This window comes from Carlito syrichta, unplaced genomic scaffold (genome assembly GCF_000164805.1).
Source record: "Carlito syrichta isolate Samal-C Ts95f unplaced genomic scaffold, Tarsius_syrichta-2.0.1 Scaffold308897, whole genome shotgun sequence".
Lineage (NCBI taxonomy): Eukaryota > Metazoa > Chordata > Mammalia > Primates > Tarsiidae > Carlito > Carlito syrichta.
In genome coordinates this window covers 181,548-195,501 of record NW_007252993.1, presented here as the reverse complement: position 1 = coordinate 195,501, position 13,954 = coordinate 181,548, and the positions used below count along the sequence as shown (strand labels likewise).

The following is a 13,954-nucleotide window of genomic DNA, read 5'->3' as shown; positions in this document are numbered from 1 at the left end:
TAGGATGCCATGTGTCACTACAATTCCACAGCACAATGATCACATTAAATTTGAAGGGCACCAAGTAAGTTAAAAAGGACTACCTAACAGATTCATTTAAAGCCAACCAAATCTACTTAACAAAACCACTCTCTATATAAAGTAATTTATTGTTTTGGTATTCTTTGCATAAGGATGTCATAGAAGGATTGAATAGAAACATGTGAAATCATTTGTTCATTTATTCATTAAGGTTGTCAAATTCAGTTTTCTATACACTATGATGTTTATTCCATTTTTATACTATTAGATATACATATTTAAAAAAATATTTAACTTATTTTTATGGAGAAATTAAATATTTTCTGAAAAAGAATCATTTTATTATTGTTCTCTAGCAACAAGCCTGAAACAAGTCTCATCCAACTTAACTAATTCATTTAAATACCTTTGCTCAATGGCAACTTCTCTAAAGATCTAGTTTACACAATTCTATTCTACATAACACTTTTTTACCCTGTTACATAGTATATTGTTAAGGAACATTTTGTAATAAACGTTTCTCTTTGACATGATACAGAACAATTTTTTTCACACTTCCCAGTTATCACTCAAATATATTAAAAATGTATCCTTCTTTAAAAGGCACACACATTTACAGGTTGAAATCTTTATTGTTTTAAAATTGTATAGGTCTTTTACAATACAATATTTTGTTATTTAAATGAACTCTAAATGGTTAATGTACAATGAATATCTTTTTTCTGAAACTCAACCATGAATTATGATTTCATCAGTATGATTCTTCTAAGCAGAGTCATTAAGACGGGAAGGTTTGAGCGAGTGCTGCATTTGAAATGGTTAATGACACAGACTCTTCCCTTTAGAACCCAAATGACTAATCCACTGAAAGTGCTTTTGAAGATTGCTGATTATGGCTGACCTTAAAATCAGTCAATCAAATTACAGTTCTTCTTTGTTCTTTTGAAACATCAAAGGGCATTTAAAAAAATAAATGAAACAATTTGCTTTAGTAATCTACTGAGGCAAACTCAAAATTATGATTATCTGCATGCAATAACACTCCTCTTTAAATAGTTCTGAAGAATTTATATATTTTATAAAGAATGTGTTAAAGAGTGCAAGTATTCTGATATTGATTTCACAAAAGGACAAATGCTGGTAATAATAACTAACATTTAACATCTAAGTTCAAGCTAATGTATATTTAACAGGCAATTAATATGGCTAATCATAAGCCACAGTGCACAAAGTATGCCCTTTGAAAGAATGAACTAGTTTGGTCCGCATTTCTAGAGTTGTCAGGGTAAAAACCAAAACCAAAACCAAAACCAAAACCAAAACCATTATAATTCAGCCAAGGGTTCTGATGAATTTATTATTTGTAAAATGAGCCAGTAAAAAAGTAAATAATGTACACCAATGAAGTATACTGCCACGCTGACTTTTTAAAAAGATGGCCTGCTGTTTTTGGAGTGATGAATAAGCACTGTAGAACGAATCAGAAAAATGTCACAGAACGTAATCATTTCTTCCATGAGTTATACTTTCTTATTCCATGACACAGCTTTCACTCTGTAAAACTTTGTCCCCAAAGGAACTTTAAATCTGTTCTGAGCCTAAGAAGAAAAGAAAAAAAGGGAGTCACTTGAATGATTAAACCAAATCAGACCGGTACCCCCCCAATCACACTACTCATTGCTAGAGTATTTTGGGGGGAGGTGGCATGGGTGAGTGGGTGGGTGTGGGGAGTCTTTATCAAACTACAGAAGGATCCACCCTGAACAACTGAGAATATACTGAACTACAAGTATTGATGGAAGACAAAGTTGGTTGTGACTGCTAAATAATATAATACCAAGTGAGTCAAACGTCATTATTTTAAGCATCAAACTGCAACACTAAGCAGTTTAAGTTTTATTCGTGTTTTGTACGTTGAGGCCCACATTTCATGGTGAGTCGCAAAGAATGCTCAGTAGATTTCGCTCACTTTATACCTCTGATATTGCTGATATTACAACAGGCTCATTTTTAAGCCACCAAACATTATACTAGCTTTCTTCAATGATGATAGAATATGAAAACAAGAAAACATCAACTCCACCTACAAAGAGAATTAACTTTTTGTCACCAGGTTATACAGGGTTCCTTTTTTGGCACGTAAGTTAACAAAACCTTTTTTGCAAAAGTTACTAGGACTAGTAGCTTAACAGTCATGGGACAGAAACTTTGCAGTAGTTTTCCTAAACAGAAGATGGATTGTTGGGAATTAACCTCTACTATCTAAAGACAACATAAATACTTAATAAAACTGCTGGTTCAAACTCACTCTCATTAAACTGAAGCTCTAATTCCAGTGAGCTCAAAGGTCAAGAACAACACTGGTCATGATTTCTACATAAAGCTGTCTGAAAATCCTCTTTATAATTTCTAGGTTTTCATCACATGATGCAGTTTGTACCTTTTTGGCTTGGCAGTATTCCTTTTCCATTACTTTTCCAAGTACCCAGGGTCTTCTAGATGCACCTGAAGCTAATGAATTAAACAGTGAATCTCTTTTTGAAAGAATGGTGGTTATAATTATTCAAGAAAACATAACTTCTATGAACAAAACAGGCTAATGGAATTCTCAAGATTTGAAGAATATGCAAGACTCTTAAGACTGCTGAAAGAAAGCCGGGCTGGGTGGCTCAGTCTTGTAATCCCACGCCTTGGGAGGCGGAGGTGAGTGGATTGCCTGAGCCCCTGGGCTCGAGACCCGCCTGGGCAACTTGGCGAGACCTCGTCTCTACAATAAATCAAAAAATTAGCTGGGCATGGTGGTGCGCGCCTGTAGTTCCGGCTACTTGAAGGTTGAGGCGGAAGGATCGCCGGAGCCCAGCCGGTCAAGGCTGCGGTGGCCGGGAGCGGCCACTGCACTCCAGTCTGGGTGACAAGAGTGAGACTCCAACTCAAAAAAAAAAAAACTGCTGAAATAACTGAAATGCTTAACAATACAAAACAAAACTGAATTCATGTTACTTTCCAACCAGTAATTTTATTACTGGTTGCCTCTTATTACTCATTAATTATATATACAACATAATTACATGAAATCACAGGACTACCATAGTTCAAAATATGCAAATAATCTAAGATGAACAAATATATCTCGATGTTCTAGGCTAACTCAAGAGTGCCATCTACTGAGAGAATTAATAAAGATACCACGTCCATGCCTGAAAGTAGACAAAATTGTATCTCATAGGTTCAAAGCAAAGCCCTGATTTTTGAGGGGCAGTGTTTTTAACACAAGTCCTCAAGGGCAGGAATGACACCCTTCTCACACCTGTATCACCTGTATGCCAACAGAGCCTGGCATGGCAGCCCATGTACACAGTTGGTACTCAATAAATAACTAAGGGTTAAGAATCAAAGAAAGTCTAGAAGAGTAGCACTTGTGTGGAAGGAAGATGAAAAATGTAGGAAGACAGAATGAGAAGGCGAGCCCTCAGACGGCAAAACTGCCAAGCTAAGGGGCGATACTCGTTCTCTTTCTGAGTTCTTCTGAAGTGAAGTTGTCGTATTAAAAGCCAATTTGAAAAGTATTCAGCCAATAAACTACAGATGCTCCTCAACTTACGATAAAGTTACATTTAGACAAACGCATCCTAAGTTGAAAATATCTACACAACCTACTGAACATCAAACCTCATAGTATAGTTTAGACTACCATAACACATTGTCCACAGTTGGGCAAAAACATGTAACAAAAATAGTATTTTGTAATACAAAATAACTTGGGAAGATACATGTGAAACAGATCCTGAATAAATCGTCAGAAACGGGGGCTGGGGGAAGACGGCCAGCGAGCCCGCCAGGCGACGCGAGTCCCAGGGCAGATGAGTGAGTGCACGGGAAGTTGTGTGTGTACGTGTCAGGGAGCAAGTGGCCGCGCGAGTGAGCACCTGACGGAGTGAGGGTTTGGAAGCAAGTGGCCAGGGCTCTCCTGGCGGAGTGACTGGGTTCGCAGCTGCCCGGCTTGGACTCTAGTGATCAATGGGACGCAGAAGGTGAACGCCATTGTTTTTCTTCCTTTTTTTAAAAGACCAACAAACCCTTCCTGGGAAGAAGCTACTGGAAGAGACTGACTCAGTGGGGGCTCGTGGGCAAGCGGCCAGGGCTCTCCTGGTGAAGCAGCTGATGCTGCAGTTGCACTGCTTGGTTCCAGGGTGGCAGCAGCCGGATGCCATTTCTTGTAACTGACAAAAGGCTTCCTGGGAAGCAGCAGCAGGGAAAGATGACCAGCGCCAAGCTCTGCTCCCCCACTGCAGTGGGAGCGACTGCCGGCTCCAGGCTCACCGCGGCAGCACGTGGCCGGACACTGCTAGCAAGGGTTGTGCAGGGAGTGCAAAGAAAGAGGCACCCCGCCACTATCTTGAGAATGGGCAGGACAGTACTTCGGCTTGCTCACCACCAAGCAACAGATCCGATCCCTGTGACCAGCAGATAAACTACTCAGGAGCCGATCGTGGCCCACAGGGAATATCCTGGAAGCACAGACTCCAGAAGGGCAGGACGGATGCTGAGTCTCAGGCACCCTGCCCCCTACCCTGATTCAGCCTCAGGACAAAGGGTGTGACCAGAAAAGGACCAGGAGCGCCTCCAAGGAGATCAGTGGTGAGCCCAGGGTTGGCCCAGCCCCTTCCTCCCCTGCAATCTTCTGAACATCAGATCCACAGGGCTAGGGCATGACTGAGAAGGACAGACGGGCCCTGGCGGAGCCGTCAGCTGCAACAGGAGGACTTCACTCCAGGACAGGCCTGGCTGGGGCACCCCCTGCCAGTAGCCGAGAAGAGACAATTCCGCACCTCCCCACCAGAGGTGAACCCCCAGCCATACAAGGGTGGGAGGGGAGGACTGCAGGCCCACCCACCCTCACTACCCCTTCCTCCTTCCTTGGTCTGGACACTGGGGAAAAAGTCAACAAGGCCAAGCTCTGCAGGAGATAGCACAGGGGCGATGAGAGGAACAATTACAGAACCTGCCACAAGAGGGCAGGACTTTTTAATTTTTAAATTTTTTTTAATGTTTGTCTGTTAGATCTTCTAATTTTTCCTTTGTGCATAAATGTGTATGTGAGGGTTTGAAATGTATCTCCTCTCTTTTTTTCTCTTTCTTCTTTTGTTTTTTGTGTTCAGTTTATGTGTGTATGTGAATGACTGAATGTTCATCTTTCAGCTTTTTGTTGTTTTGTTGGTTTGTTTTTGCTCTTTTGTCCTTCTCTTTTTTTAGTTTACTGTGTGTATGAATATATGTGTGAGAGTTCAACTGGAATTCCAATTGTTTTCTCTAGTTCTCTTTTTCTTCTCCTTTGTGCTGACTGTGTGTGTGTGTGTGTGTGTGTGTGTTTGGTTAACCAGGGTTTTTTTGTTGTTTTTTTGTTTCATTTTGTTTTTTTGTTATTCCAGTTTGTTTTGTTGTGTGTGTGTGTGTGTTTTGTGTGCTATTGTTTTTTGCTTTGGCTTCTGTTTCCATTGTTCTGCGTTTTTATTTTTTGCATTTTCTATTTTTTTTTTTTTTAATTTTCATCCTTTTTCATTCTACTCTTCTCTGTTTTCTGCAATACTATTACAGCATCTTGAACTCAAGGAGTACACATACATACCCATTGCGTTATCATACAGCGGTGGTGGGAAGTGGGTCTCAGGGAACCCATACCAGAATCAGAGAAGACTGTAATTTGCAAGTACTTTCTGAATCCTAGCTCCCTATCCTCCACCTTATTCAACTCTCAAAACTACAAGAGACAGCAGAGCTTCCCACCCACAGTTCTTTTTCAAAATAGAACAAACCAGAGTCTTGATCAGGAAAGAACAGAGGGCTGAAAACCATCAGAAGTGAAAGCCTCTATCACTGCCACCGAATAATGGAACTAAAGAGAAAAGAGTGAGACCTGTCACAAATGAGGAAAAACCAACAGAAGACCATAGGGAATTTCCAGTATAACAAAGAGAAAGCACCCAAAAAAATCAGACCTCAGAGCCCAAACAATGGAAGTCACCAATGACTGGCCCTAGAGTGTAGGAAGGAGTAAGGAATGGATAGAAAGAGTGAATAAGACTCAAGAGAGACAAGATGCAAAACTGAAAGAACTTATAACAGATATTTTAGCCATAAAAATTTCATCCAGGAAAAAAACAAGATGGCAAGCATGGAAAGCAAAATTAATCAAGCAGAAGAAAGAATCTCAGAACTTGAAGACTAGAACATGAAATTAATCCTCTATGTAAAAAACATAGAAAGAAAACTCAGAAGGAAAGGACAAAGTCTACAAGAGATGTATGATTACATCAAGAGGCTGGACCTACGCCTGACTGGTATCCCAGAGGAAGAAAGGGAAACAGAGAACACCTTGAAGCAAGTATTCCAGGAGGTTATTCAAGAAAACTTTCCCATCTCACCAGAGATGTGACTAACCAAACACAAGAGATACAGAGAACCTCCACTAGACATCAAATGAGAAGACCAATTCCCAGACTGATAGTAATTTACCCACACAAAGTAGGTACCAAAAAATAAATAAATAAATAATAAAGGCAGCAAGAGAGAAAGATCAGAGTACCTACCAGGGAAAACCAATCAAAATAGCAGCAGATCTATCAACAGAAACACTGTAAGCTAGAAGGGGACTGGAGTCCAGTCTTCAAAGTCCTCAAAGATAAACATTTTTAACCAAGAATTTCCTATGAGCCAAGCTCAGCTTCATCAGCGATGGAGAATTAAAATTCATCCCATACATCCAATGCCTAAGAGATTATGCAGCATCTAGACCAACTCTACAGGAGATGCTTAAAAAGATATTAAGCACAGAAGAAAGAAAAAAAGAGAATAACCACACAACTCCCAAGAGAACAGCAGAACATAGAATCAACAGAGAATACACTGCAACAGCAAACTTGCAAACACACACATACATCAACCCCAAAGCCAAAAGAAAACAAGCAAACAAAGAAAAAACTTTATGAGAACCTCATGACAGGGATACACAATCACATTACAATAATCAGCCTGAATGTGAACAGACTAAATGCACCACTGAAAAGACACAGAATGGTAAAGTGGATAAGAAACCATGACCCAATTATTTGCTGCATCCAGGAAACTCATCTCACTACAAGGGATGCACACAGACTCAAAGTTAGAGAACGAAAAACTAGTTTCCAGGCAAATGAATCACAAAAGAAGGCAGGAGTAGTGGTCTAAATATCAGACAAAACAATCTTTAAGCTATCCAAAATTTAAAAAGATACAAAAGGACACTACATAATGATAAAAGGTTCAATCCTTCAACAAGAAATATCCATCCTAAATATATATGCACCAAACACAGGAGCACCAGCATTTATAAAGCAACTACTAAATAAGCTAAAAAAAGATATTGACTCTAACACTAGCTGGGTACTTAAATACCCTAATAACAACCCCAGATAGATCACTGAGGCAAAAAAATTTGGAACTTCAACCAGGTGTTTGACCACATGGACTTAATAGATACTTACAGAATATTCCACCCAACAACTACAGAATATACATTCTACTCACTACCACATGGAACATACACCAAGATTGATCACATACTTGGCCATAAATCAACTACAAACAAATTCCATGAGGCTGAAATATTGCCATGCACCTTCTCAGACCACAGGGGAATAAAAATAAATGTCAACACCAACAAAATTTTCCTAAAACTCACAAAGACATAAACACTAAATAGCATGCTGCTGAACGATTATGGGGTCAACAGCAAAATCAAAACAGACATTTAAAGAATCCTGGAAACAAATAAAAATGAAGAAACGTCTTACCAAAACCTCTGGAATGCCATGAAAGAAGTTCTACGATGGGAATGTACAAACATACATGAAGAAAATGGAAAGATAACAAGTTAATAGCCTAACAAATCACCTAAGGGAGCTGGAAAGACAAGACCAACAAAACCCCAGCTTTAGCAGAAGAATCCAGATCACCAAAGTAAAAGCCCAAATACAGGACATAGAAGACAAAAAAATAATAGAAAGGAAAAAAAAAAAAAAAATCAACAAAACAAAAAGTTGGTTCTTTGAAAGAATTAACAAGATTGATGGACCCCTAGCCAGAATGACCAAGAAAAAGAGAGAAAAGAAACACAATCAGAAATACAAAAGATCAAATCACAACTGACCCTGAAGAAATACAAATGATTATCAGAGATTACTATGCACACCTGTATGGAAACAAACTTGATGACCTAAATAAAATGGAGGATTTTCTAATGTCACACAACCTCTCAAGATTGAAACAAGACATTGAGACACTAAACAGACCAATAACAACCCAGGAAACTGACTCTGTCATAAGCAAACTACCTACAAAAAAGAGTCCTGGACCGGATGGCTTCCCAGCAGAATTCTACAAAACGTAAAAGAAGGAGCTGATACCAATCCTATTGAAAGTATCCCAGGCAATTGAGAAAGATGAAACTCTCCCCAAATAATTTTACGAGCTAACATCACACTGATACCCAAATCAGGTAAAGAACCATCAAAGAAAGAAAACGATAGGCCAATATCCTTGATGAACAACAGATGCAAAAATTCTCAACAAGATTCTAGCAAAATCATCTACCACGACCAAGTAGGCTTCCTCCCCAGGATGCAGGGCTGGTTCAACATCCACAAGACCATAAATGCAAATAAATACATCAACAGATGTAAAGAAAAGCACCACATGATTGTATCATTAGACACAGAAAAAGTTTTCGATAAAATCCAGCATCTCTTCTTGATAAAAACCCTCAAACACCTAGGTATAGAAGGAACATACCTCAAAATAGTAAGTACCATCTATGATAAACCCACAGCCAGCATATTGCTAAATGGACAGAAACCGGAAACATTTCCCCTGAAATGTGGAACAAGACAATGCTGCCCACTCTCACTCCTCTTGTTCAATATTGTGTTGGAATTCCTACCTAGAGCAGTTACACAAGAGAAGGAAATCAGAGGGATCAAAATAGAAAAAGAGGAAGTCAAGTTATCCCTCTTAGCTGACGATATGATCCTAGACCTTCAAATTCCAAGAGAACCTGACAAAAACGTGCTTGCACTGATTAAGGACTTTGGTAAAGGCTCAGGGTACAAAATAAATCTGCAAAAGACAGTCACATTCTTACACACCAAGAACGAGCAGGCAGAGAACCAAATAAAAAGCACAATCCCATTCAAAACACCTACAAAAAAATGAAATACCTTGGCATTTTCCTAACCAGCGAAGTAAACCTTTACAACGAGAACTACAAAACACTGCTCAAAGAAATCCAAGAAGACACAAACAAATGTAAAAAAGATTCCATCCTCATGGACAGAAAGAAATCAACATTGTTAAGATGTCCATGCTACCAAAGGCAATCAATCAAGTCAACTCAATACCCATTAAATTACCAACATCATTCTTCTCAGACCTGGAAATGACAATACAGAAATTCACATGGAAGCATACATGACCATGAATGGACAAAACGATCCTCAGCAAAAGAAACAAAGCAGGAGGTATTACACCTCCAAGCTTCAAACTTTACTATAAAGCTACAATAATCAAAACAGCCTAGTATTGGTACAAGAACAGGCATATAGACCAAGGGAACAAGACAGACATTCCAGAAACAAAACCTCCATTTCGCAATGAACTCATCTTTGACAAAGCCTCCAACAACAACCACTGAGGAGAGGAGGATCTATTCAGTAAATAGTGCTGGAAAAACTGGCAGACAAGATGCAGAAGATTAAAACAAGACCCACCCCTATCATCACACACAAAAATCAACTTTAAATGGATCAAAGAGCTAAACGTAAAACTTCAAACTATAAGAACCTTAGAAAATACAAGAGATATCCTTATGGAAATTGGAACTGGCAACCAATTCCTGATCAAAACTCCAAGTGCCTATGTCATTAGAGATAAGATAGACAACTGGGATCTCATCACACTGGCAAGCTTCTGCAAAGCCAAAGAAACCATCAAAAGAGTGGGGATACAGCACACAGAATAGGAAAACATATCTGCCAACTGTATATCTGACAAAGACCTAACATCCAGGATATACAAGGAATCAAACGTGCTGGAAGGAAAAAACACAAGCAGCCCCACTAAAAAGTGGGCAGAATAGACACATCTCAAAAGATATATGGGCAGCCAACAGGCACATGAAAAAGTGCTCAGCCTCACTAATCATCAGAGAAATGCAAATCAAAACCACACTGAGTTACCGCCTAACCCCAGTAAGAAAGGCCATCATTAATAAAACAAAAAACACCAGATGCTGGTGAAGATGCAGAGAAAAAAAGAACGTGTCTACACTGCTGGTGGGTATCCAAACTAGTGCACCCTCTTTGAAAAACAGTGTGGCGATTTCTGAAAAGAACCAGAAATTGGCCTTGCATATGACTCAGCAGTCTCCCTATTGGGAACATATCCAGACGAACTCAAATCATTCTACAAAAAAGATACCTAAACACACACGTTTATTGCAGCACTATTCACAAGAGCAAAAACATGGAACCAACTGTGCTGCCCATCGAAGCTGGAATGGATTAAAAAAAGTGGTGAATATACACAATGGAATGTTATGCAGCCATAAAGAAGGACAAGCATATGGACTTTGCAGCAGCTTGAATGGATTTAGAGTCTATCATACTCCATGATCTATTACAGAAACAAAGAACAGAGTACCATATGTTCTCAACTTATAAGCGGACCTTGAACAATTATCATAATACTGTAAGAAAGGGATCGGCAATAGTGGGAAACTGCCAGGGGAGCGGGGTCACACCTCATCAACAAGGGTACCTGCAGAAAATTTGTATACCCAACTCTAAATTGCATTCCACATCTTTAAAATAAAAAATTAGAAGAAAAAAATCATCAGAAATGAGCCTTAAGGGTACTGTCATGTGACAGCAAAATAAAAGCTTCCAAACAACAGGATATAGAAGATACTGTGAAAAGTTAACCAACACTTCAAAGCCAATTCATAATGTCTTTTAAAAAATCATTTAAAACTAAATGCTTATATTATGTCAGAGGAGCAATGAGTCCCATTATCAAAGGAACAAGAACACTCTGGAAATCCACATTCGTCCAGCTCAACAACAAAGAGATAGGGATAGCGTGACCCCAATTGGCATCCTCCGTTACAAATTTTTCAAAGAAAAAAAAGAAAGGAGGGTTACTCATGGTTAAGTAATATCATTAAATAAATTATTTTCTGCTGGACTTGTGGGAGTCTTTAAAATAGTAAGATACACTAAAAAAAAAAAAAAAAGAGTGTATAGTGTTTCCCTGACTTCAACACTGAACTCTTCCTATTCTTAAGAACAGGAAATAAGCCGGGCTCGGTGGCTCAGCCTGTAATCCCAGCACTTTGGGAGGCTGAGGTGAGAGGAATGCCTGAGCCTATGGGTTCGAGACCCGCCTGGGCAACTTGGCGAGACCTCATCTATATAATAGATAAAAAATTAGCCGGGCATGGTAGCATGTGCCTGTAGTTCCAGTTACTTGGAAGGTTGAGGCGGAAGGATCACCGGAGTCCAGCAGGTCGAGGCTGTGGTGGCCGGGAATGGCCACTGCACTCCAGTTTGAGTGACAGAGTGAGACTCCAACTCAAAAAAACAAAACAAAAAACAAAACAAGAATAGGAAATAAACATCGAAATATTTAAAGGTAAAGGGTCATAACATAATTTAACCTCATGTGGTTCTGGAAAGTAAAAGCGTACATACATTTGTGTTTATTCATGTATTCATATATTAGATACTTACACATAAAGAGATAATGCAAATAAGGCAAAATGTCCATAGGTAAATCTAGGTAAAGGTATATAGGTATACTTTGGACTATACTAATTTTTTCAACTTTTGTGAGCCTAAGAATCATTTTCAAATAAAAAGTTTAAACAAATGAAAAACAAAAAAAAATCCTCACCAAAACACAAAAGAAAATTTATCAAGTTCACCATTTCCAAGGTAAAAAAAATACTAAGGTGTGAGCTTATCTTCTCATTTTTCAGGGTTACAAAACTATTATAAGATGGACATTCTAAATAACCTTCCACAAGAAGAGAGTGTCACGGGACACTAGCCTAGATTCAAGAGTAGACATTTGACTCTGTTCCCAAGTCTTTCCAGTTAAGAACATTAATCTCAATGAACACTTGTTTTCTTTCTAAAAATAATCAGGCTGGGCTTGGTGGCTCAGTCTGTAATCCCAGCATTTTGGGAGGTCGAGGCGAGTAGATTGCCAGAGAATGCAGGTTCGAGACTCAGCCAGGCAGCCTGGCAAGTCCTCGTCTCTACATTAAACCAAAAATTAGCCGGGCATGGTAGCGCACACCTGTAGTTCTGGCTACTTGGAAGGCTGAGGCAGAGGGATTGCCGGAGCCCAGCAGGTTGAGGGTGCGGTGGCCGGGAGCATGGCACTGCACTCCAGCCTGGGTGACGGAGTGAGACTCCAACTCATAAATAAATAAATAAATAACTGAATGAATGAATAAATAAAAATAATTATGCTCAGGCTGAGTTTACCAGAATATCTATTCTGCTTTTTTTTTTTTTTAGTTATTTCAAGATGAAATAGACACTGGTACTTAGCATATTTTAACACAGCTTGTAAAGTATTGACCAGCATAGTGAAAAACAAGGCAAAATAATAAACGGGATAGAAACAATAACAACAACAAAAAAACCCCCAAAAAATTAGCCAAGAGTGGTGGCATCCAGCTACTCAGGAGGCTGAGGCAAGAGGATTGCTTAAGCCCAGGAATTCATGCCATGGCACTTCAGCCTGGGCAACAGAGAGAAAGCCAGACAGACACACACACGCACACACGTGTGCATGCGCATTCATGGCATAGTCTCATCAACTGACCCAAGGCTTAGGCGACACTCTAATTTTGAATTGTCAATGGAATACATAAGAATAATCCAGGTAATGCAGATTTTATAAAAACAGATTAATTAGGGTTCCCTCTTAGTCACTTAGTTCTAATGTAATTAGCTAACAGGGAAAAAAAAAAATCTGTAATATACTCCCTCCTCTCCAGGTTTAATATTTTAACCAAGGGATGACACTTACCACCCTCACCTGGTTTGAGATCCAGGGCAGGCAGAGACTCTGAATGCAGAAAATATAAAGTAGGACTAACAGTAAATAATACATAATTATCATGGCGTTCATCTAGGATGATAAGTACCAAATCTCCCACCTGAAAACTGAACAAAGAAACGTACTTTAATTGACCTAGAATGAGTTACTATCAGTTCCCCTATTCTGAAAACTTAAGTACATATTCTATAATGCTCACCTACATATTAAAACACTAATGCAACATTAAATTTCACATTTACATGATACTCTTTTTGCACTCTGCCCAGCTCTTAATGGGACTGTTGGTCATTCTCAGGTTTTCAAATGATGATGCCAGTGACTGTCAAATACCACAAAGCTCCATTAATAAAGTATCCATTATCTAATGTTAAGAAAAAAACTGCTTGGATGAGGGGTAAAGTATTCATTATAGTTCATCCAAGCATAGAAACATTTTTCTCCTAATCTTTCATTTCATACCTAGAAACATAAATTCAGAGAAAGGGAGAAAAACAGAGAAAGCTCATTTACAGCCACAGTGTCAAAGAAGAACTAGATCCTATTGTCCTAGTTTCCAGGCGTAGTGCTCTTTAATTTGAACAAAAAAGTATTTGAAATGGGTCCATATGCCAAGGACTTAATCATTTCTAGAAAAGTCAGTATATATTATAGACTTGGAATATAGACCTAAAAGAACGTAAAAAAGAAAGTGAGAAGTAGATACATCTGCCCAAATGCTGAAGTGGTGTCTGTCTCCTCAGAGCGTCTTAAAATGGTTTTTCAAAAAAGT

General features: G+C 39.0%; 1 protein-coding gene across 2 annotated transcripts in view; it reads right to left on the bottom strand.

Moving 5' to 3' along the window:
* Positions 1-203: 203 nt before the first annotated feature.
* Positions 204-13,954, bottom strand: part of RB1CC1 (RB1 inducible coiled-coil 1) — a 97,578-nt gene continuing 83,827 nt past the window's right edge. The window contains exons 22-24 of one of the 2 annotated variants that reach the window (XM_008066372.2): positions 13,153-13,289; positions 2,462-2,532; positions 204-1,619 (exon numbers count right to left, since the gene is read on the bottom strand). In XM_008066372.2, the coding sequence (XP_008064563.1) occupies positions 1,542-1,619; positions 2,462-2,532; positions 13,153-13,289 (286 nt within the window). In that variant the 3' untranslated portion in view covers positions 204-1,541. The remainder of the gene's footprint in view (positions 1,620-2,461; positions 2,533-13,152; positions 13,290-13,954) is intronic. The other variant, XM_008066373.2, reaches the window with a different exon arrangement.